The 25,412-nt window shown below is 41.1% G+C and overlaps 1 protein-coding gene across 6 annotated transcripts in view; it reads right to left on the bottom strand.

Moving 5' to 3' along the window:
• Positions 1 to 25,412, bottom strand: part of MACF1 (microtubule actin crosslinking factor 1) — a 413,635-nt gene that overhangs the window by 125,329 nt on the left and 262,894 nt on the right. For all 6 annotated transcript variants that reach the window (XM_053707285.1, XM_053707286.1, XM_053707290.1 and 3 more), the window contains 8 exons: positions 10,774 to 11,000; positions 10,566 to 10,688; positions 10,266 to 10,367; positions 10,083 to 10,184; positions 9,611 to 9,784; positions 9,366 to 9,521; positions 8,269 to 8,466; positions 7,839 to 7,967 (listed from right to left, as the gene is read on the bottom strand). In XM_053707285.1, the coding sequence (XP_053563260.1) occupies positions 7,839 to 7,967; positions 8,269 to 8,466; positions 9,366 to 9,521; positions 9,611 to 9,784; positions 10,083 to 10,184; positions 10,266 to 10,367; positions 10,566 to 10,688; positions 10,774 to 11,000 (1,211 nt within the window). The remainder of the gene's footprint in view (positions 1 to 7,838; positions 7,968 to 8,268; positions 8,467 to 9,365; positions 9,522 to 9,610; positions 9,785 to 10,082; positions 10,185 to 10,265; positions 10,368 to 10,565; positions 10,689 to 10,773; positions 11,001 to 25,412) is intronic.

The raw sequence follows: 25,412 nt of genomic DNA, 5'->3' as shown, positions 1-25,412 counted from the left end.
TACAAATGTGTGAAGGCACCAACCAGCAGCTAGCACCCACTAGTGTACAGTGGAGGCTCCTCCATATGTTCACAGCCGCACGTGATCCCCAGCCCAAATGAAGGGAAAAGAAAAAAACTATTGGAAAAATTATATTTTATTTATAGCCCCAAAAAATAAAAGCCAATGTCTTTAAAAAAATAAATAACAAAATGTTTATCTTTAATTTTATTATTTAACCGCACGTGCGGTTAGCCTGATGCCTTTCATTATATAGTGCTCTCACTAGATTTGCCTGCAGCCTGCTCTGCCTCCCAACCCATCCCTATACTGTCTTAATCGCACAGTTCAGCCTGTGCGATAGACAGTGTGATTGAGCAGAGAGGTGGTGCATCACTACAGTCACGTGATGACGCTGCAGCTTGATGAGGCTCCTCCCACTCAACGGCGCAAAATCTCATTGCTGAGATAAGCATATTTTGCAGAGTCTCAGTGACCTTGGCTGGCCAAGTTGGAAGTTGGTGGGGTGAGCAGGGCGACCATCAGGGGGTGACAGGGTCAGGGTGACTCCATTCAGGGGCCTAGTGTAATCAGGGGCACAAAGCAGTCTCCAGCTGCCAGCTTTATTATTCCCATAATATGCGTATGACTGTCATCATAGATGTGCGCACGGGTTTAAGTAGTCACTAAGCCAGGGGCATTTAGGGGTGAGCTGAGAGGAATCGTGGATTGTGCAGGTAAAAACAAAATGAATGACTTCACATTGAAACAGTGCTGCTTTTCAAATGAACTTCTGGCACCGCCTTTTCACTGCCTGCTCATTTTCTGGCCTCATCACACTGATCGCATGCTGTATGCAGGCAGACCTGCGCTCTGGCTTTGGTGGGAACAACTCAATGTGCAGTGAGGAATCGGGTGGGTGAGTGTGCTGCTTATAATACTTGTGTGCCCTCAGGGTTTGATTATTTCATGCACTCAAGGTGTCTATAACAGATGTCCATAGCATTTAGTAAAATGTTGTAGCTAGGGAGAAGTACATGGGTAACAGCTGCACTTCTCTCTATAATGCTTTTCACTGAGATTCAGCACGCAGATCTGTGATTTGTGTCTATGCTTGCAGATCAAGATTGCACTGGGGGCTGGGCTTCCAACACGGAGGTCATGCGACTCATGCTGTTAATACTCCCTCTCTCCACTGCTGTTCCGTGACAGAATGACAGGTAGGGACCAATAGCAGTCTCTCCAGTCTACCTTTTTACTGGCTCTTGACCTCCCTATTTTCATTGCATTCCTTTGGTAAAACAGTGGGGAAAGGAATAGGGGGGGGGGGGGTTGCAAGACTGGTCAGTTTCAGGAAAACAAACACCAGGTATAGATGATTCAAAGTGAGCATAGCAGTTAAAGGTGCTCCCTTCTAAATGTAGCTAAAATAATTTATTAAAAAAAACAGTGTCAGAGTTGCTTTAGCTTTGAGCTAGAAAAGTGTATATATATTTCAGTTTGGTTTTTTGTTTGTATGTTTTTTAAATGTGTGTAGAAAATATGCTGTGTGAAAGGCAGGGACAGGTTGTAAATCATTCTTCCCTGTAAAGTAGTTCAAGTTACTTATGCTATCAGAAGAAACAATTGTTTAACTACTTGGCTAACAAAAAAATGCTATGTGTCTACATTGGTTGTTAACATGTACTGTATGTCAAATTGGGTGTTAAAATGATACCATGTTCATTTGTAGTATTAGTGGTATTGTTTTAAGCATTTGTTATGTTTTATGCAGTATAGCTTCTTCCATATTTATATAAAATGTATATACATACCCTGAAAACTACCTAGCTCCTACATTTTGAACATGTGTCCTACCTTTTAAATATTAAATACATTTAATGTGATTTATCTAATCCTCTTTGTAAATAATATATTTCACACTAATCTCTCTCTAGATAGATAGATATATAGGGTAGAAATACAGGGGGTGCACTGCAAACCCTAATGCAATATGCTGCACACACCTATGATTAGGTAGATTTTTTTTATTTTTTTTAAATGTTGCCAACTATGATAATGTAATGTATTGCTGCAGCTGCCTTCACACTTTAGTTTGTGCACGGAATGATGGTAATTTTACTTCCCATGCAGTGCAAAATTTCAAGTAGCAGAAGTAGGCCCCAGAAGTTACAGACTCTGCACTGCAGCGTGTGACCTGTGTGCGCGGGGGGTGGGGGGGCAGCCAATGGTTTAGTCAGGGGCCCCAAAATTTCTAGTGGCGGCCCTGGGCGTGGGCACTGACCGTGTACTTAAAGCTAAGCTGCAGAACCAGTGAGTTTCCCCTACTGAACGCAGCTCAACGCTAGCAGCTGTGCTAGGGGTTAAAGGCTGGGCACAAAATAAATTTTTCTTTCTGCACCTCCTCTCTCTGCTACAAAAAATACTTTTTTTCTTGAACTATCACACATTCTCATCTTGCCTCCTCTCACTGGACTGTGTGCCGGCAGAACGCTGACAGCTGCAATATCCTAAATAACAGGGCAGTGAGAGGAGACAGAGTAGTGTGTGTGATAGTTCAAGATAAAAAGTAGAGAGGAGATGCAGAAAGAAGAATGTGTTTTATGCCCAGCCTTTAACCCCAAGTGCAGCTGCTAGTGTTGAGCTGTGCTGCCTGCAACAGCAGATTTTTTATTTAAAAGTCCATAATAAATGCCCCAGATTTGTATATCAATAAATTAAAAAAGTTATATTTATATGCTTAGACATGTAAATGGGTGGGGCCATTTGAGGGGTGGGGTCTTGTGCACCACCATCTTAAAAATTCACCAGCCGCCACCGCTAGTGTAGGATACGTGCATATTCTTTTTAAACAAGGGATACAAATGCATGACTACCGGTCAACCGACTATAATGTAACGGCGCCTATATTTTTCAAAGCGCACACATGTAGTTTTTGCATCATTCTAATAAAATCATACTTGTCAAACAGCATCAGACAGGCCCCTTACTCTTGTACTCTTTGGGAGAAGAAAAAGAAAATTTATGCTTACCTGATAAATTTCTTTCTTTCTTGACACGGTGAGTCCACGGATCATCATCAATTACTGTTGGGAATATCACTCCTGGCCAGCAGGAGGAGGCAAAAAGCACCACAGCAGAGCTGTTAAATATCACTTCCCTTCCCACAAACCCCAGTCATTCGACCGAAGGAAAAGGAGAGAAAGGAAATAACACAAGGTGCAGAGGTGCCTGGGGTTTATATAAAAAACCCTGTCTGAAAAACAGGGAGGGCCGTGGACTCAAGAAAGAAAGAAATTTATCAGGTAAGCATAAATTTCTTTTTTTTTTCTAATGACACGATGAGTCCACGGTTTATTATCAATTACTGTTGGGAATCAATACCCAAGCTAGAGGACAAAGATGATATGGGAGGGACATCCAAAAGAAACCTCAGCCGAGGCAAAAGAACCAAATTAATAGACTTTAGAAAAAATGAGCAAGGAAGGCCAAGTAAGGTCGCCATACAGATCTGTTCTACATAAACCTATTTCTTGAAGGCCCAAGACGAAAACACCGCCCTAGTGGAGTGAACAGTAATTCGATCAGGAGGCTGCTCTCCAGCAGGCTCCTGAGTTCTACGACTAACACTTCTCAACTAGAGAGAAAGAAGTGGCAGAAACTTTCTGGCCTTTATGACTATCCAGAAAACCACAAACAATCCAGAGGACTGACAAAAGACCTTTGTAGGCTGTAAATAAATTTAAGAGCTCGCACAACATCTAAGTTGTGCAACAGACGTTCCTTATGAGAAAAAGGCTTAGGACAGGAAGAAGGAACAACCAGTTCTTGATTAAAATCTCTGTCCGACACAACCTTAGGAAGAAAACCCAAACTTGGAATGAAGAACTGCCTTATCTGCCAGAAATACGAGCTAAGGAAAACCAAACTGCAAGCTGAGAGTACTGAAACCCCCCGAGCAGAATAAACAAACTTTCCAAGATAACAATTAAATATCTTTGGAAAGCCTAGACTTAAACAGAACCCGAAGAAAAGCTTTAAGAACAAAGGTAAGACTCCAAGGGAACAACTAACTCAGACACAGTCCTGATTCGAACCAGGACCTGATAAAAGGATTGGACATCCGGTACATCTGCCAGACGCTTGAGTAGCCAAATAGAAAGAGACGAAACCGACTCTTGAGGGTACCAACAGATAACCCCTACTCAAGACCCTCCTGGAGAAAAAATAAGAGCCATGGGATCCTGCCACATCTTATAGAATCTTTTTAGTGATAGGCTTATGAATCTGAATCGGTCTCAATAACCGATTCCAAAAACCCATGTTTAGCTAAAACCAAGCGAACAATCTCCAAGCAGTCAGCCTCAGAGAAACGATATTTGGATGAAGGAAGGACCCCTGTTACTTTAAGCATCATGTGCCATGAAATTTAAAGGAGACAGCTTATTACTGACAGGAGAAGGGAAGAAAATTCTCCTAGCACAGTCGTGCACAGGAAAAATCTTTACAGCTGAATCCCAGTATATATTAAATTTACTAGATTCTGAGGATTGACAACAACAGGGGAGCCGAGGTCAATCTAGAAGCCAACCTCCTAATAATACACAAAGGAGTCCAGGCTTGATTCTGAAGAGAACTACTTCAGCGCCAAATGAAGGAATTATACTGACCGAATCTGAGCTTTAACCCTCAGATGCTACCGACTATCCTCCTCATTCACTATAGGAGGGGCAATATGTGTAGCAGTAAGCGGCGCAGAAACCTTACTATCTGATTCGTTAATGTTCCTTTTGCGATTTCCCTTTAAAATAGGAAAAACAGAAAATGCCACAGATACACGAAGATACCTGGGGGCAGACAATTCTGCAAGCAAATAACTCCTCCAGGAGATTGAGAAGAACCGTAGGGCACTGCATGTGACGCCATACAAAGGCTTGGGACGTTTGAGGAAAAAAACTGTGGCACAGCCTAAACAGTATCATTCAGAGAGACATGAGATTAAAATTTAACTCTTGGAAAATAATTATTTAAAATGACACTGTCACTTTAAGATTGTAAGAGACTTATATACCTCCGAAAGGGTATATACTTGCTGCATAAAAGTTGAAGCAACTTATAACTAAGTGAGTAGCCTCACTAACATTAGTGGGCAAGAACTCTACTTGCGATACAATACTAAGTCTGCAGAAAAACAAACTTATAAAATGCAGGATTTTTATTGCAACATTAAGGGATTGAAAAACATTAGATAAAATGTTGAAATCTGTAGCTCCTTCTAAAGTCCACCAGATTATTGAAAGGTACCCCAGACCTTGTCCTCTGGGACTATTAGCCCAAATTACATCGGCAGCCTGCAAAATTTCAGCTTTAAAATTTTTCCTAGTGGCATTTCTACGGTAAAGTAGCTTAACATAATAAAAAAAACAGATCCTAGTAAAACTAAACATTGTATCTTCGAAAAACAAACTCCGTTCTGACGGAGAACCAAGAGGAAGGCGTGTCCATGTTCAGACACATCGTTCCGTTTGGAAATAAAAATGGCGCTTATCCGCCAGAAGATGATGAGGGCGGGAACAAATGTACTCCACAAAAATAGCGTGTCTCTAATCTAATAAAAAAATTTGCATCACCCGCTCCCATAAGAAACCTAAGCTTTTCATGAACCTCTAGGACAATAAAAACCAGAAAATGCCGTAACACATATTAAAGGTGATTTTAAACAGTACTCTCCACCCTTATATATCCTATGCTTAAGCTAGGAGCCAAAATGAATAAGTCCAGAATTAAACCGGAACATTAACTAAATCTGAGCCTACAGAGCCGTTGCACAAGGTAAAAACCAAACTGTCTCTCCTTTTCCACAAAGTCCGGAATTAAACCGGAACATTTTGAGCCTCTCCAAAAGATTGTACGTCCCCAGTGCCTGCAGACACCGCCTACTAAAATCCTATTAACCCCACATAGGATTATTAGTGCTTAACGTCCCAAAAACAGACTTAACCGCTAAAGTGCCATATTCTCCATAAGAAAACAAAACTAGGCACTTACCTGAAGATCAATCTGCCCGGCAGCAGGGCAGCTCACATGGTATGAGAGGTCATCTCTCTCACATGGACCCATGGTAAGATTAGGAAAGACCGAATAATCCTAATCAGGCTTTCAGGATAGGGCGGCAGCAACAACTATTTGGGAGGCGCAGTGAGGATTATACCCCACAAGTTCCCAATTGCTTAAAAGCCAGCATTGCTCTACTGAAGAGACTGACATGGACTACGGCTAAACCCCAGGAAGAAGCATAACAAACTTGCTCTGCTTCAAAATAATAAAATCTTGATTGAAGAATCTTCTTTCAAACACCTTAACTTTACCACCTCCTTGCATTTAACGTAGGCAAAGAGAATGACGGGTTTATGGGAAGGGAAGTGATATTTAACAGCTCTGCTGTGGTGCTCTTTGCCTCCTCCTGCTGGCCAGGATTGATATTCCCAACAGTAATTGATGATGAACCGTGGACTCACCATGTCATTACCAAGAAAAACCAACCCAAAGTGGCAGGGTATTATATCCATATAAGTGAATGGGATAAGACTAATGATTGCTAGTTGTTAAAGTGCCATAAAACGTGTTGAGATCTATGCATATCCTAAAAGGGCTGATTAAGTAAAAATAGTTTGCATATTTTTTTTTTAATTGCTGGCAAGTATAAGCACAATTTGCTTTTTGTCCTGTCTAGGGAGTATGGAACAAGCACAGTTTTAATAAATCTGGTAATACAACCTCAGAATGACTTTCTGTCCACAGCTTTCATTAAAGAAAATTAAAAAAAATTAAAAAAAGATCAGGTGAATGGGGCCTGACTCAGGTGGTCAAGACTGGTATATTTTTAATTAGATTTATGCAATGCCAAGATCCCACTCCAGTCCCTTCATTCTCAATTTCTGGTTTCTGGTTTGGAGTCTTGTGGCATTACAGCCAATCAGAGACCATATTGCTTGTTTGGGGGAGTACAATGCTGTGGTGCTTATTTTTAAGTTTACATCATAACAATAAAGCTATTGAAATAAGTTATCTTCCTATTTAAAAGTTGCAAATATTACACATTTACTTCCTTTTATGTAAGAACACTACTGTAAGGACGGAAAGTGAAGCGTTAGAGACAGTCTAGTAAAAAATAAACTTTCATTATTCAGATAGGGCATGCCATTTAACAACTTTACAATGTACTTCTAGTATAACTTTTGCTTTGTTCTCTTGGTATTCTTAGTTGAAAGCTAAACCTAGGAGGCTCATATGCAAATTTTTTAGCCCTTGAAGGCCTCCTCTTATCTGAATGGAGTCAGCACTGATTGGCTAAAATGCAAGTCTGTCAAAAGAACTAAAATAAGGGGGCAGTCTGTAGAGGCTTAGATACAAGGTAATCACAGAGGTAAATGCATATTAATATAACTGTGTTGGCTATGGAAAACTGGAGAATGGGTAATAAAGAGATATCTATCTTTTTAAACAATAAACATTCTGGTGTAGGCTGTCCCTTTAATAGACTGACACGGTAGTTCACTACATGTATAATAATCACCAGAAAGATTCAAAACAAGCATAATTATTAAAATAAATAAATATATATATATATATACACATACCAGTTATCTGAGATGCAAGTGACAAAATACTAAAGCTGCAATTCAATAAGATTTTAAAATGTCTGTGATCTCACTTGAAACCAAGTTTAGTGGGCCTTTAATACTCTGCAGATATCCGTGGACAAAATAATCCATATTATAATAATTACAAAGATATATATAGTCTAAATATACACGATTAGAGGGCAGCTATAGGTAAAAACTGATGTATACGCTTACCATGTGCGCCTGGAGCTGCTCCCTTGCAGTCTCTGGCAGGCCACCAGTAGATCGTGTTGCTGATAGCTGGCTTTCTATTCTGCTCTGCCATTGGATGAAATCTTCAATCTCCCCAGAGAATCCCTGAGCCTAGAATAAAAAATAGGGCAATAATTAGTCTTACTTTTTAGTAATAGCCAACAAATCTAGCTCCTCCACCCAGGCTCTTGTGAGAGCTTTTATTCAATATATACAGCAACTAGCAGAGAAACTGATCTATATATTATGACATAAAAAACAAATTATTTGTCATGACAAGTGCTGCCACACATGCTGCAATATGGAACCAGAGTCATATTCATTATTAACATCACAGTTCCCTGTAGTATAGTTATATTTCATGCAGATGTTAAATAAGACTACATTTAACTGGATCCACTAGAACACCTACCTGCTGAAGAGCCACATCCAGCTGATATTCCCGTTCCTCTGTTTTTTGAAGAACAGATTCCCATAACTGGTTAAGTTTTAAAAGACGAGTCCTTAAGTTGTTCGCATCATCTCCTGCACTGGACTCCACCAGCTCGTTCCCAGCTTTGTTCACTGTGTGCACTGTACTTTCATGGGCTAGTACGTCATTTTTTAAAACCTGCTCACATCAATACAATTTACAGCTGTTAAACACCATAATGTGCATTCACAACATCCATAAACATGTGTAGCTCAGCATAAGCTTATACACTACAGAGTACCATGTAATCAAATCTGCAGGAATGTGAGACTCATTTGTATTAAAGGATTACTAAACCCAATTTTTATTTTATTTAATGATTCAGATAGAGCATGCAATTTTAAGCAACTTTCTAATTTACTCATATTATCCATTTTTCTTTGTTCTCTTGCTATCTTCATTTAAAAAGCAGGAATGTAAAGTTTAGGAGACGGCCCATTTTTTTGTTCATATCCTGGGTTGCGCTTGCTTACTGGTGGCTAAATATAGCCAACAATAAGCAAGGGCTATCTGGGGTGCTGAATCTAAAATGGGAAGCTTTACATCCCTGCTTTTTAAATAAAGATAGCAAGAGAACAAAGAACATTTGATAATAGGAGTAAATGAGAAAGTTGCTTAAAATTGCATGCTCTATATGAATCACAAAAATTGGGTTTAGTGTCCCTTTAAGTCCCAGTGAAGTGTTCTTTATTTCTATGTTTATTTTGATAATAGCAAGAATGTTTATTACAAGTGGTTTGTTTTCAGTGGAGTATTTACTAAATGTAAATAGGAAATAATTCCTTAAAAGGACACAACAGTTAAATTGGAAATGCACATCATCATTTTTGAAATGTACTATTATTGCAAAAATGCTTCTAACATGTTATTACACAAAGAACTTAGCATCAACTAGAGAAACATCAGGTACTTTGAGTATGTGTCAGATACCTTACCTCTGTAATGTAAGTGATAAACTGCCTTTAGCTGTGCCAAAACATTTGTAACATATGGACCTAACATCACATGATGTCTATGAAAAGGAATTGTATACTCACATGATGCTTTGCAAGCTCTACTTCAATAACCTTGGGGTCTCCACTGATGGGTTTCTGAGCATCCAACATCTCCTCTGTGTGCGTCAGCCATGACATCAGTTCAGCCAGTGCATGCTGGAACTGACCAAGGGCCAATAGAGCAGCTTCCAGCTTGTGCTGCGGAAAAAAGGTCAGCAACAATGAGTAAATCATTTGTAACCACAATAGAGGATTATAAAGTCTAATTGTTGTATTCTAATAGCTACCTGTCTATGTGCAATTTTTTCTCCCAGATTCTCCCAAAGATGTCTCAGCTCAGTCAGAGGTCCTTGGATAATGTCCCGATCGGTGTCATCAATTGCTTTCTTAAGCATTAGTTCTCCCTGGTGACTTAACTTCTCCATTTCTATCTGTTGCTGGTAAACCTCTACTTTAAATTCCTATGAGAAAGACCCAGTAAATAAAGACTAGAGAGCGATGACAAAAGCAAATGTTCATCAAATGTTGATTATAATTAACGTTCTTAATTTCAATAAATCCTGAGCAAAAGCACATGAACATACACACATATATTGTGGACAATATTGGCTAAAATATGTTTCTTCCAACTACATAATTTATCTTGATTGATAAACTCAAAACAATTTAATTTCACCGAAAAATTAAAACAAAAAAAAAACCTCCTCCTCAGAGAAGCCACATGAAATAACCCGTCTATCAATCTTATGTTATTATTACCTTCATCTCATTGATCTGGTCTTTAACTGTGCTAATGTCAGTTCCAATGGGAGGCATGTCACACAATTTAATAACGGCGTTATCCAGCCAATCAAACATAGCCTACAATCAGAGGAGGACAATGCTGTTAGATGCTTATATCTCAAGGTTGTCCTGGAATAAAGACCATAATGCATGATTTACCTGTAGGGTGTCTTGATATTGCACTGAATTGGACATTGCATCTCTCAATTTTTCCAGACGTTCTGTCCATGTTTTTTTCAAGTTTTCCCAAGCACTGTTCATCTAACCAAGAAAAAAAAAATGAAATTAAGATAATTAGCTACTGTAGAAATGAGTATTTCTTTAGTGCGTACAAATGATCACCAAAGGGTATAGAATGAAGAATACAAAGTGAATTAGAACAGAGAGAGGAATTATTGAACAGAGGACATAAGAGAAACATATATGGTGTTAAGTATACACCAAGAGCTGTAGTCTCACCTCATCAATGCTCTTTTTCACTTCTGGTTTTTCTGTCTCTCCACAAGCAAAAATAAGATCTGCTCCAAGGATTCGAATGAACTCAAGCTCTTCATGGAGTCCATCACTCTCTTCTTTGATAGTCTGAAAATAAAAACATGCATACGTATTTTCTACAGCTCAACCATCAAAAACTGAAGAGATGTCACATAATGCACCATATACTTACATCTGCTGCTTCAATTTGTTGTTTAATCATTGATGGGTCAATGCCAGGGCTCTCCAAATCATGGACAATGTCATGAGTGTCCTTGATGGTTGTTATTAGACTACCCATATCTAGCCAGAACTTTTCTGCCAATTCAAGGACATCAAGGAATTTCATTTCTCTCTCTTCTACACGAGTTTTTATGTCCTCCCAACAGAACATCAACTGGTCCAGTTTATCCTGGATGGCTAAACAGATTGGAAAGAGAGGGGTTACTCCAGTATAACAATTCTAAGAGCTATTTGATCCCAGCCACTTTGATACTAAATAAATTACATTGTTATACAGGAACCTACAGTAAAGTAAAAGAACATCGAGACAACGAATCAGACATAAAAGAAAGTGACGTTACAAAGATGACTAAGAGAAACATAGATCAGTACCTATAGGACTCTGTGAAACTTGGTGTTACTGCTATATATCTATTCCTCAGTAAGATGCAGAATTTTTATTATAAATTATGAACACCCATGTCTTAATATGTTGGGAAATATAAAAAAAATAACATATAACAAAAATAAAACAATAAAACGCACAGAAAGGCTTTAATGTGCTTCAATCAAAAACACACACATTTTAAATACAGCAATTAAGTGACCTTCCAGGACAGCATAATCAGACATTTGTGCTATACAGCTCACCCTTTTTATTCCTAATGATCACATATTTAGATTAGCACTTCATTTTATACATCTACGTATTTAAAATGAAGCAAGCCTATAGTTGCATAATCCCTTAGTTCAAAAGTACTTTACATGCTCAATCCAGTCAGAATTATAAAACTATACTCAATTCAATATGGGATACAAACCGCACATTTATATTTTAGTGCTGGACCACTTTATTTAATTGGGCTGATTTTAAACATGACATAAAATTATTATTAGTAAAGGCTTTTTTGTATTTAAATGGAGTGATAGCAAAAAATTTAAAAATTCCATGGAATTTGTGGGCGAATTTACACATAACACTTCAGTCCTTAAGGGGTTCTCTCCCCCCTTTTTTCTGTTAAGGTACTTGCTTAGAAAACTTTCCCTGAGAAAGGAAGTTAAGCTAAATCTAGTAGTTAAAAGGGACACTCAAGTCAAAATTAAACTTTCATGATAGAGAAAGCAATTTTAAACAACTTTACAGTTTACTTCCATTAACAAAATGTGCACAGTCTTTTTATATTTACATCTTTTGAGTCACCAGCTCTTACTGAGCATGTGCAAGAATTCACATGATATAGGAGTGGAAATAGACATACGGTAACTTAAATTTGTCAGAAAAAAAATCTACTACTTATTTAACGTTCAGATTAAGTGCTAGTGTATTGTCTTTTTATCACGCGTTTGTTGAGTATGCAAATCTAATGTATTTACTGGTCCTTTTAAACAATAGTGTAGACTGTCCCTTTAAACGATAGATAATGCCTTTACTACCCATTCCCCAGCCTTACACAACTAACATTGAAATATTAATATACTTTATAACATTTAAACCTCTAAATTTCTGCTTGTTTCTAAGCCACTACAGACAGCCTCTTAATCACATGCTTTTATATTTTCTTTTCACAACAGGAGACTGCTAGTTTGTGTGGCCAATATAGATAACATTGTGTTCACGCTCGAGCAGTTATTTAAAGTGCCATAAAACATGTTGAGATCTGTGCATATCCAAAAAAGGTCTAATTAAGTAAAAACAGTTTGCATTAAAAACACAAAATGTATGCTTACCTGATAAATTTATTTCTTTCTTGACATGGTGAGTCCACAAATCATCATTAATTACTGTTGGGAATATAACTCCTGGCCAGCAGAAGGCGGCAAAGAGCACCACAGCAAAGCTGTTAAGTATCACTCTCCTTCTTACAACCCCCAGTCATTCGACCGAAGGAAAGGAGAGAAAGGAAATAACACAAGGTGCAGAGGTTCCCGAGGTTTATATAAAAAAAAACTGTCTAAAAAACAGGGAGGGCCGTGGACTCGCCATGTCAAGAAATAAATAAATTTATCAGGTAAGCATAAATTTTGTTTTCTTTCTAATGACACGGTGAGTCCACAAATCATCATTAATTACTGTTGGGAATCAATACCCAAGCTAGAGGACACAGATGATACGGGAGGGACAAGACAGGTAACCTAAACAGAAGGTACCAATGCCGAAAAGACTCTTTCACCCAAAAGAAACCTTATCCAAGACAAAGGAATTAAATTTATAGACTTTAAAAAAGGTGAGAGAAGAAAAGCCAAGTCACCGCCTTACAAATTCATACTACTAAGACATATTCCTTGAAGGCCCAGGAAGAAAAACACCACCCTAGTGGCGTGTCTCACAGGAAGCTGCTGTCCAGCAGTCTGAAAAACCCTACGAAAAACACTTCTCCACCAGAGAGAAAGAAAAGTGGCAGAAGCCTTCTGGTCTTCATGTCAGAAAGCAACAATAATACAGAAGACTGACCAAAGTTCTTCGTAGCCTGTAGAAAAAATCTAAGGGCCCATACAGCATATAAGATGAGCAACAAACGATCTTTATGAGAAGAAAGATTAGGACGTAGAGAAGGAACAACAAACTTCTGATTAAAATCTCTGTCCGAAACAACCTCAAGAAAAAAAACAAAGCTGGTACTAAGAATTGACTTATCTGCCTGAAATACAAGATAAGGAAAACCACACTGCAAGGCTGAAAATTTGGAAATCCTCCGAGCAGAAGAAATTAAACTTTCCAAAGTACAACTTAATATCTATGGAACGCAAAGGTCCAAACGGAGCCTGAAGAAAAACTTTACAGGGATACTAAACCCAAATTGTTTTCTTTATTGATTCAGAGCATGCAATTTTAAGCAACTTTCTAATTTACACCTATTATCATTTTTTCTTTCTCCTCTTAGTATCTTTATTTAAAAAAGCAGGAATGGAAGCTCAAGAGCCTGCCCATTTTTGGTTCAGCACCTGGGTAGCACTTGCTGATTGGTGGCTAAATGTAGCAAACCAATCAGCAAGATCTACCCCGGTGCTGAACCAAAAATAGGCCGGCTTCTAACCTTACATTCCTGCATTTTCAAATAAAGAAAGAAAAATTAATAATACGAATAAATTAGGAAGTTTCTTAAAATTGTATGCTCTATCTGAATCATGAAAGAAAAAAATTGGGTTTAGTATCCCTTTAAGAACAAGGATAAGGCTCAAAGGGAGCAACTGACTTAAACACAGTCCTGATTCGGACCAGGACCAGATAAAAGGATTGCACACCCGCCAGACGCTTGAGCAGTAGAATGGAATTAACCGAATCTGACCCATTCGGGTACAAACAGATAACCCCCACTCAAGGATTACCTGGAGAAAAGATAAGATCCTTGAGATCCTGCCATATCCTATAGAAAATCTACCTAACACAAATGTTCAATCTCCAAGCAGTCAGCTTCAGAGAAACGAAATTTGGATGAAGGAAAGACCCCGGAAGCAGAAGATCCTTCCTCAGCGTAAACTTCCACAGAGGTAGAGACGACATCTCTACTAGATCCGCCTACCAGGTCCTGCAAGGTCACGTAGGAGTCAGTAGAAAACCAATGCTCTGTCCTACAAGATCCAAACGATAACTCGTGGAAGGAGACAAACAGAGAAGGAAGATATGAACCTGAAGTTCCAAGGAACTGCCAGAGCATTTATCAGAAAGGCTTGAGGATCTCTTGACCTCAAACTGAACTCGGAACTTTGAGATCTGACGAGACCCCGTCAGAACCAAATCTGGGAACCCCTATTTGGAAGACAACCTGGAGAACACATATGTTTCCCAAATTTCCATTCCATAAATGAAGATGGCAAATGGACAATAACTGAGAGCACTTTCCGATGTGACTAAGGAACTAGAGTTCCTTCCTGGAAGTTGATGTAAGCCACAGAAAATATGTTGTCAGACTGGAACCCAACAAAATGGACCAAAGACAACTGAGGTCAAACCATCAGAGCATTGTAAATCATTACCAACTCCAACTGATGAAGAGGAGAGCAGACTACTCTCAGGGCCAACTTCCCTGCGCTTGAATGCGGACAGCGAATCCGCTACCTCTCGCCTGATTAGCGAGCGCTCTTACAAAAAACACCTCCTGCTTGCACTAGAGGCAAAGAGAATGATTGGGGGTTGTGGGAAGGGAAGTGATACTTAACAGCTCTGCTGTGGTGCTCTTTGCCTCCTGCTGCTGTCCAGGAGTGATATTCCCAACAGCAATTAATGATGATCCGTTGACTCACTGTGTCATTAGAAAGAAAAAGTTTAAAAATTGCTGGCAAGCATTTTAAAATAATTTAAAAAAATAAGCAAAATTAGGTACATAGATATGCTACCTGGATTAGTCTGACCCACCTCCCCTTACCAGTGTTTAGCATCAGAAACACAGGCATTGTATTTTAATTGAGTTCACATCCGCTTATTTGCTTCTAGGCATGCTCCAGCAGATAATGAGTGTTAAAGTCTTGCATTATAACAAATCAAAGGTTGATATAGATGAAGCCAAAGAAGGAATTGTGTGGGGTGAGTTAGAGCTGTACAATTCAGAAATTCAAAAGAAAGGGTTAATGGCAAGGCAATGCAGTATCAATTTGCAGGTAAAGTTCATATTATTATATTTTGTTTCTATCCAAACTTGTTTTATGTTCCTTTTAAGAGTTAGCACAACACAGTACTAAATGCAAGTCAATAGATAATAAATAAAAAGTCAAGTGATCAGGGGGCTGTCAGAAGATGTTTAGTCACAAGGTAATCACAGAGGTAAAAAGTATGGTATATTAATAAAACTGTGTTTGTTATGCAAAACAGGGGAATGGGTAACAAAAGTATCTTTTAAAACAATAAAAAGTCTATTGTAGACAGTCATTTTAAACTCATTATTTAAAGCATATCTGGCTTTGTGTGTGCATGTGTCTGAATAGCCACTGATCAGATGGGGGTTATAGCAGGAGTCAACAACCAATGGCACATGTGAAAAGTTTGGAACTCTGAGCCATTTTTAACGGCACTTGGAGGGGGCTAACACCGCCTTTGGTTCCACCCTTGACAACATGTTTGCCATGTAGGGCAGTCCTCCTCTTCACTCCCCTCACACTGGTACCATACACAGTACTTTAGAAACAAAACACTACATGCAAGGAAATCCAAATTAAAAGCCTGCAACTGGGGAGGTTTGGGAGAAATTCAGGTATAGGGTTGAGAGAGGAACTTTAGGGCCAAGGGTCTAATCTGATGTGGATATGTGGCTAACATAACAGATGCATAGCTCAGAGTCCAATCTGATGTTTGGTCTTTATTTTTATTATCATAAGAATTTGTTCCTTTTTCACGTTTTATACAAAAGATAAGTCTGGCACACATGGTCACATCGGATTACTATGGCACAGCACTCAAAAAAGGTTGACAGCCACTGACACCTCATCAACTCTCTTTTTTCACTACTGGTAAAGTAAAATATCACTGCAGTCATTTTAGATAGCTCACTTGAGTGGCAAACAAGAGAACAAAATGAAAATACATTAACCTAAGTCCACATAAGCAATAGCAAATGTTACTAAACAGCTTTCATGTATACATACCATGAACAATATGGGATCTTTTTGTTATCAGCTTTAAAGTCACATGAAACTGCTAAGTTAGCACAACTACAAAATACTGGTTACTACTCACTGTGTTATTGTATTTTCTCTGGTGCCTCTTTTCAAAACAGTTTTGTTTTATTTTAATCACTTAAAGGTGCCAAATGCTAAAGCACCTCCTTTTCATACTGGGCACTGCCATCTCGAGGTTAGGTAATATCAAAACCTGTGACATAAGTGGCGCACACTCACAGAGCAGGGATGTTGCCAATTTAATAGCTGTATCATTTCTTTGGGGTTAGTGAACATGATGCAGCATGAGCTTTACATTTTTTAAACACAAAGACCGCTGCTCCATAACCTTTCTGCCTGCTCAGAGCAGTCGGACAGACATCGCCGGAAACACCCCCCTGCTGGCAGCCTATTGGCCGCGAGTCTGCAGGGGGAGGCGTTGCACCAGCAGCTCTTGTGAGCTGCTGGTGCAATGCTGAATACGGCGAGTGTATTGCTCGCCGTATTCAGCAAGGTCTGTCGATCCGACAGACCTTGATAAATATGGGCCCTAGTGTCTATGTCCCACTGACTCATAAGCGAAACGAATCATGCTCCTCAGCCAAAAAGATAGGGAAGTAGAAGAAGCATTCTGCCCCTTGCGCTTTCCCGAATAGACAACAAACAAAGCTGAAGTCTGTCTAAACTCCTTTGTAGCCTGAAGATAGAATTTCAAGGCTCGAACCACATCCAAGTTATGAAGTAACCGTTCCTTCGAAGAAGACGGTTTAGGAAACAAGGAAGAAACCACAATTTCCTGATTAATGTTGCGATTAGACACAACCTTAGGAAGAAAACCCAATCCAGTGCGAAGAACAGCCTTATCTGCATGGAAAACCAGAAGGCTCGCATTGCAAGGCCGCTAATTCAGACACTGTGCGTGCTGAAGCAATGGCCAAATGAAAAAGATCCTTCCAAGACAGTCTTGATGTCAAGAGAGTGCATAGGCTTGAACGGAGGCCCATGCAAAACCTTCAGAATGTCTAAACACAGGCCTAATCCTGGACAGAGCCTGAACAAAAGACTGAATATCAAGGAACTCAGCAAGCTTCTTGTGTAACAGCACAAAGAGAGCCTTAATCTGTCCCCTTAAGGAACTTGCGGCAAATCCCTTCTCCAGACCGTCCTGGAGGAAAGAAAAAAACAAAATTTATGCTTACCTGATAAATTCCTTTCTCCTGTAGTGTGGTCAGTCCACGGGTCATCATTACTTCTGGGATATTAACTCCTCCCCAACAGGAAGTGCAAGAGGATTCACCCAGCAGAGCTGCTATATAGCTCCTCCCCTCTACGTCACACCCAGTCATTCGACCAAGAACCAACGAGAAAGGAGAAGCCAAAGGGTGCAGTGGTGACTGGAGTATAATTTAAATTTTTTTTTAGACCTGCCATAAAAAACAGGGCGGCCCGTGGACTGACCACACTACAGGAGAAAGGAATTTATCAGGTAAGCATAAATTTTGTTTTCTCCTGTTAAGTGTGGTCAGTCCACGGGTCATCATTACTTCTGGGATACCAATACCAAAGCTAAAGTACACGGATGACGGGAGGGACAGGCAGGCTCTTTAAACGGAAGGAACCACTGCCTGAAGAACCTTTCTCCCAAAAACAGCCTCCGAAGAAGCAAAAGTGTCAAATTTGTAAAATTTGGAAAAAGTATGAAGAGAAGACCAAGTTGCAGCCTTGCAAATCTGTTCAACAGAAGCCTCATTCTTAAAGGCCCAAGTGGAAGCCACAGCTCTAGTAGAATGTGCTGTAATTCTTTCACGAGGCTGCTGTCCAGCAGTCTCATAGGCTAACCGTATTATGCTACGAAGAGAGAGAGGTAGCCTAAGCTTTTTGACCTCTCCTCTGACCAGAATAAACGACAAACAGGGAAGACGTTTGTCGAAAATCCTTAGTTGCCTGTAGATAAAATTTCAGGGCACGGACTACATCTAGATTGTGTAGCAGACGTTCCTTCTTCGAAGAAGGATTAGGACACAAAGATGGAACAACAATCTCTTGATTGATATTCCTGTTAGTGACCACCTTAGGTAGGAACCCAGGTTTAGTACGCAGAACTACCTTGTCTGAATGAAAAATCAGATAAGGAGAATCACAATGTAAGGCAGATAACTCAGAGACTCTTCGAGCCGAGGAAATCGCCATTAAAAACAGAACTTTCCAAGATAACAGCTTGATATCAATGGAATGAAGGGGTTCAAACGGAACACCCTGTAAAACATTAAGAACTAAGTTCAAACTCCATGGTGGAGCAACAGTTTTAAACACAGGCTTGATCCTAGCTAAAGCCTGACAAAAAGCTTGAACGTCCGGAAATGCTGACAGACGTTTGTGTAAAAGAATGGACAGAGCTGAAATCTGTCCCTTTAAGGAACTAGCGGATAAACCCTTTTCTAAACCTTCTTGTAGAAAAGACAATATCCTAGGAATCCTAACCTTACTCCATGAGTAACTCTTGGATTCGCACCAATATAAGTATTTGCGCCATATCTTATGGTAAATCTTTCTGGTAACAGGCTTCCTAGCCTGTATTAAGGTATCAATAACTGACTCAGAAAAACCACGTTTTGATAAGATCAAGCGTTCAATTTCCAAGCAGTCAGCTTCAGAGAAATTAGATTTTGATGTTTGAAGGGACCATGGATCAGAAGGTCCTGTTTCAGAGGTAGAGACCAAGGTGGACAGGATGACATGTCCACTAGATCTGCATACCAAGTCCTGCGTGGCCATGCAGGCGCTATTAGAATCACTGATGCTCTCTCCTGTTTGATTCTGGCAATCAATCGAGGAAGCATCGGGAAGGGTGGAAACACATAAGCCATCCCGAAGGTCCAAGGTGCTGTCAAAGCATCTATCAGAACCGCTCCCGGATCCCTGGATCTGGACCCGTAACGAGGAAGCTTGGCGTTCTGTCGAGACGCCATGAGATCTATCTCTGGTTTGCCCCAACGTCGAAGTATTTGGGCAAAGACCTCTGGATGAAGTTCCCACTCCCCCCGGATGAAAAGTCTGACGACTTAGGAAATCCGCCTCCCAGTTCTCCACTCCCGGGATGTGGATTGCTGACAGGTGGCAAGAGTGAGACTCTGCCCAGCGAATTATCTTTGATACTTCCATCATTGCTAGGGAGCTTCTTGTCCCTCCCTGATGGTTGATGTAAGCTACAGTCGTGATGTTGTCCGACTGAAACCTGATGAACCCCCGAGTTGTTAACTGGGGCCAAGCCAGAAGGGCATTGAGAACTGCTCTCAATTCCAGAATGTTTATTGGCAGGAGACTCTCCTCCTGATTCCATTGTCCCTGAGCCTTCAGAGAATTCCAGACAGCGCCCCAACCTAGTAGGCTGGCGTCTGTTGTTACAATTGTCCAGTCTGGCCTGCTGAATGGCATCCCCCTGGACAGATGTGGCCGAGAAAGCCACCATAGAAGAGAATTTCTGGTCTCTTGATCCAGATTCAGAGTAGGGGACAAGTCTGAGTAATCCCCATTCCACTGACTTAGCATGCACAATTGCAGCGGTCTGAGATGTAGGCGTGCAAAGGGTACTATGTCCATTGCCGCTACCATTAAGCCGATCACCTCCATGCATTGAGCTACTGACGGGTGTTGAATGGAATGAAGGACACGGCATGCATTTTGAAGCTTTGTTAACCTGTCTTCTGTCAGGTAAATCTTCATTTCTACAGAATCTATAAGAGTCCCCAAGAAGGAAACTCTTGTGAGTGGAAAGAGAGAACTCTTCTTTTCGTTCACCTTCCATCCATGCGACCTTAGAAATGCCAGTACTAACTCTGTATGAGACTTGGCAGTTTGAAAGCTTGAAGCTTGAATCAGAATGTCGTCTAGGTACGGAGCTACTGAAATTCCTCGCGGTCTTAGTACCGCCAGAAGAGCACCCAGAACCTTCGTGAAGATTCTTGGAGCCGTAGCCAATCCGAATGGAAGAGCTACAAACTGGTAATGCCTGTCTAGGAAGGCAAACCTTAGATACCGGTAATGATCTTTGTGAATCGGTATGTGAAGGTAAGCATCCTTTAAATCCACTGTGGTCATGTACTGACCCTTTTGGATCATGGGTAAGATTGTCCGAATAGTTTCCATTTTGAACGATGGAACTCTTAGGAATTTGTTTAGGATTTTTAAATCCAGGATTGGCCTGAAAGTTCCCTCTTTCTTGGGAACCACAAACAGATTTGAGTAAAACCCTTGTCCTTGTTCCGATCGCGGAACCGGATGGATCACTCCCATTAGTAAAAGATCTTGTACACAGCGTAGAAACGCTTCTTTCTTTATTTGGTTTGTTGACAACCTTGACAGATGAAATCTCCCTTTTGGGGGAGAGGATTTGAAGTCCAGAAGGTATCCCTGAGATATGATCTCTAACGCCCAGGGATCCTGGACATCTCTTGCCCAAGCCTGGGCGAAGAGAGAAAGTCTGCCCCCCACTAGATCCGTTCCCGGATGGGGGGCCCTCAATTCATGCTGTCTTAGGGGCAGCAGCAGGTTTCCTGGCCTGCTTGCCCTTATTCCAGGACTGGTTAGGTCTCCAGCCTTGTCTGTAGCGAGCAACAGCTCCTTCCTGTTTTGGTGCAGAGGAAGTTGATGCTGCTCCTGCTTTGAAATTCCGAAAGGAACGAAAATTAGACTGTCTAGCCTTAGGTTTGGCTCTGTCTTGAGGCAGGGCATGGCCCTTACCTCCTGTAATGTCAGCGATAATTTCTTTCAACCCGGGCCCGAATAAGGTCTGCCCTTTGAAAGGTATGTTAAGTAATTTAGATTTAGAAGTAACGTCAGCTGACCAGGATTTTAGCCACAGTGCTCTGCGTGCCTGAATGGCGAATCCGGAATTCTTGGCCGTAAGTTTAGTTAAATGTACTACGGCATCCGAAATAAATGAATTAGCTAGCTTAATTGTCTTAAGCTTGTTTGAAATCTCATCTATAGTTATTGAGTCAAGAGTCTCTTCCAGGGACTCAGACCAAAAAGCGGCCGCGGCCGTGACAGACGCAATACATGCAAGGGGTTGCAATATAAAACCTTGTTGAACAAACATTTTCTTAAGGTAACCCTCTAATTTTTTATCCATTGGATCTGAAAAGGCACAGCTATCCTCCACCGGGATAGTGGTACGCTTAGCCAGAGTAGAAACCGCTCCCTCCACCTTAGGGACCGTCTGCCATAAGTCCCGTGTGGTGGCGTCTATTGGAAACATTTTTCTAAACACAGGAGGGGGGGAAAAGGGTACACCGGGCCTATCCCACTCCTTAGCAATTATCTCTGTAAGCCTCTTAGGTATAGGAAATACGTCAGTACTCGCCGGTACCGCATAGTATCTATCCAGCCTACATAATTTCTCTGGGATTGCAACGGTGTTACAATCATTTAGAGCTGCTAAAACCTCCCCTAACAGTACACGGAGGTTTTCGAGTTTAAACTTAAAATCAGAAATGTCTGAATCCATTCTATTGGGATCAGAACCGTCACCTGCTGATTGAAGCTCTCCGTCCTCATGTTCAGCATACTGTGACGCAGTATCAGACATGGCCCTATTATCAACAGCGCACTCTGTTCTCACCCCAGAGTGATCACGCTTACCTCTTAGTTCTGGTAATTTAGCCAAAACTTCAGTCATAACATTAGCCATATCCTGTAATGTGATTTGTAATGGCCGCCCTGATGTACTCGGCGCTACAATATCACGCACCTCCCGAGCGGGAGATGCAGGTACTGACACGTGAGGCGAGTTAGTCGGCATAACTCTCCCCTCGTTGTTTGGTGAAATATGTTCAATTTGTACAGATTGACTTTTATTTAAAGTAGCATCAATGCAATTAGTACATAAATTTCTATTGGGCTCCACTTTGGCTTTAGCACATATAGCACAGAGATATTCCTCTGAATCAGACATGTTTAACACACTAGCAATTAAACTAGCAACTTGGAAATACTTTTCAAAGTAATTTACAAATAATATGAAAACGTACTGTGCCTTTAAGAAGCACAGAAAAAGGTTATGACAGTTGAGAACTAATAAACTGAGAAACTATAACATCAAATCTTTTACGGTAAATACACAATTTTAGCAAAGGATTGCCCCCATTAGTAATGGATAACTAACCCTGATAGCAGAAAAAAAGTACAGAAATAAACGTTTTTAATCACAGTCAGCTACAACCTCACAGCTCTGCTGTGAGTGATTACCTCCCTCAAAATAAGTTTTGAAGACCCCTGAGCTCTGTAGAGACGAACCGGATCATGCAGGGAAGACAAGAGACTTCTGACTGAATTTTTTGATGCGTAGCAAAAGCGCCAAAATAGGCCCCTCCCCCTCACACACAACAGTGAAGGAGATCAGTAAACTGTCTTAAATTAAATAAAACGACTGCCAAGTGGAAAAAAACAGTGCCCAAAACATTTTTTCACCCAGTACCTCAGAAAATTAAACGATTTAACATGCCAGCAAAAACGTTTAACATCAAATAAATGAAATGACATTAGAAAGCCTGTTGCTAGTCACTGCAAATTAGGCTAAAGTCTTATGCATACAGTATTATCCCAGTGAAGTGCCATTCCCCAGAATACTGAAGTGTAAAATATACATACATGACAGCCTGATACCAGTTGCTACTACTGCATTTAAGGCTGAGATTACATTATATCGGTATGGCAGAATTTTCTCAGTCAAATTCCATTGTCAGAAAATAATATGCTGCTACATACCTCTTTGCAGATTAACCTGCCCGCTGTCCCCTGATCTGAAGTTTACCTCTCCTCAGATGGCCGAGAACAGCAATATGATCTTAACTACGCCGGCTAAAATCATACAAAAAACTCAGGTAGATTCTTCTTCAAACTCTACCAGAGAAGGAACAACACACTCCGGTGCTGTTATAAAATAACAAACTTTTGATTGAAGGTATAAAACTAAGTATAATCACCACAGTCCTCTCACACATCCTATCTATTAGTTGGGTGCAAGAGAATGACTGGGTGTGACGTAGAGGGGAGGAGCTATATAGCAGCTCTGCTGGGTGAATCCTCTTGCACTTCCTGTTGGGGAGGAGTTAATATCCCAGAAGTAATGATGACCCGTGGACTGACCACACTTAACAGGAGAAATTCTGGATACCCTGACCTTATGCCAGGAATATCCACGAGATTCACACCAGAGTAAGTAGGTCTTCCACACCTTATGTTAGATGCGACGGGTAACCGGCTTTCTGGCTTGAATGAGAGTATTAATCACCCTCTCAGAAAAACCTCTTCTGGATAAGACTAACTGTTCAATCTCCTCGCAGTCAGCCTCCGAGAGTCTAGATTCTGATGCACAAAGGGGCCCTGTACCAGCAGATTTCTGCGACAGGGCAACCTCCATGGAGGGGAGGATGACATCCCCACTAGGTCCACAAACCACGTCTCCGTGGCCACGAGCAATCAGAATAGTTGATGCTTGCTCCTGTTTGATGCGTGCCACCACGAGAGGTAGAAGTGGTAACGGTTGAAATATGTACACTAGGTTAAATCCCCAAGGCACTACTAAGGTATCCATCAGTTCCGCCTGGTGATCCCTGGACCGCGACCTGTATCTGGGTAGCTTGAAGTTGAGTCTGGACGCCATGAGATCCATTTCTGGAGTCCCCCAACTGTTACAAATCTCCGCAAACACTTTGGGGTAAAGAGACCATTCCACCGGATGAAACGACTGTCTGCTGAGAAAATCCGCTTCCCAGTTGGCCACACCCAGAATGTGGATCGCTAATAGCGAGTAGTCATGGGTCTCTGCCCACTCCAGAATCCGAGATACTTCCCGTATGGCTAGGGAGCTTCTTGTACCCCCACTGATGGTTGATGTAAGCCACCAAGGTAATATTGTCCAACTGGAATCTGATGAACTTGGACGAACTCAGGAGGGTCCAAGCACCCAGAGCGTTAAAGATCGCCCGAAGTTCCAGGATGTTGATCGGGAGACTCCTTCCAATTGCACCTGCCCTGTGCCTTCCTGGCTCCCCAAACCGCTCCCCAACCTGCGAGACTCACGTCCGTAGTAACAATCTCCAAAGATGGTCTGAGGAAAGATGTCCACTGGGACAGCTGATCTGGATGGAGCCACCAAGAGAGAGATCCCCTCGACCCGTTGTCCAGAGAGATCAGTTAGGATAGGTCCGAATGATCGCAGTTCCATTGCCTCAGCATGCACAGCTGAAGAGGCCGGAGGTGGAACCTGGTGAATGGAATGACATCTATAGTGGATACCATGAGCCAAATCACCTCCATGCACTGGGCCACTGATGGCCTTGTGGAGGATTGAAGGGCAAGACAGCTGGAGACAATCTTGCAACATCTCTTAACTGTTAGGAATATCTTCATGGCAATGGAATCTATTATCATGCCCAGGAATTCCACTCTGGTACTGGGAACCAGAGAACTCTTCCCTGAGTTCACTTTCCAACCATGAAATTGCAGAAGAAGGAGAAAAACTCTCGAATGATCCTCTGCCAACTGGTAGGACGGAGCGTGAACCAGAATGTCGTCCAGATAAGGAGCCACTGCAATCCCTCTGGATCTTGCTACCGCGAGCAGAGCTCCCAGAACATTCATGAAGATTTTTGGAGCCGTAACCAACCCGAAGGGAAGAGCTACAAACTGGAAGTGCGGATCCAGAAAGGCGAACCTTAAGAACCTGAAGTGATCCTTGTGGATTGGAACATGAAGGTAAGCGTCCTTCAAGTCTATTGTGGTCATAAACTGGCCCTCTTGAACTAGGGGCAGTATTGACCTTATCGTTTCCATTTTGAACAATGGAACCGATAGAAATTTGTTCAAGCACTTAAAGTCTAGAATTAAGCGGAATGTGCCCTCTTTCTTTGGTACCATGAAAAGGTTTGAATAGTACCCTAGACCCCTTACTGCTAGAGGTCCCTCACGCTGTCTAGAAAAGCCTTCCTTTTCTCTGGATTTGATGAGAGATTTGACGTG

This window comes from Bombina bombina, chromosome 3, assembly GCF_027579735.1.
Source record: "Bombina bombina isolate aBomBom1 chromosome 3, aBomBom1.pri, whole genome shotgun sequence".
Lineage (NCBI taxonomy): Eukaryota > Metazoa > Chordata > Amphibia > Anura > Bombinatoridae > Bombina > Bombina bombina.
This window is presented reverse-complemented; position numbering and strand designations above follow the sequence as displayed.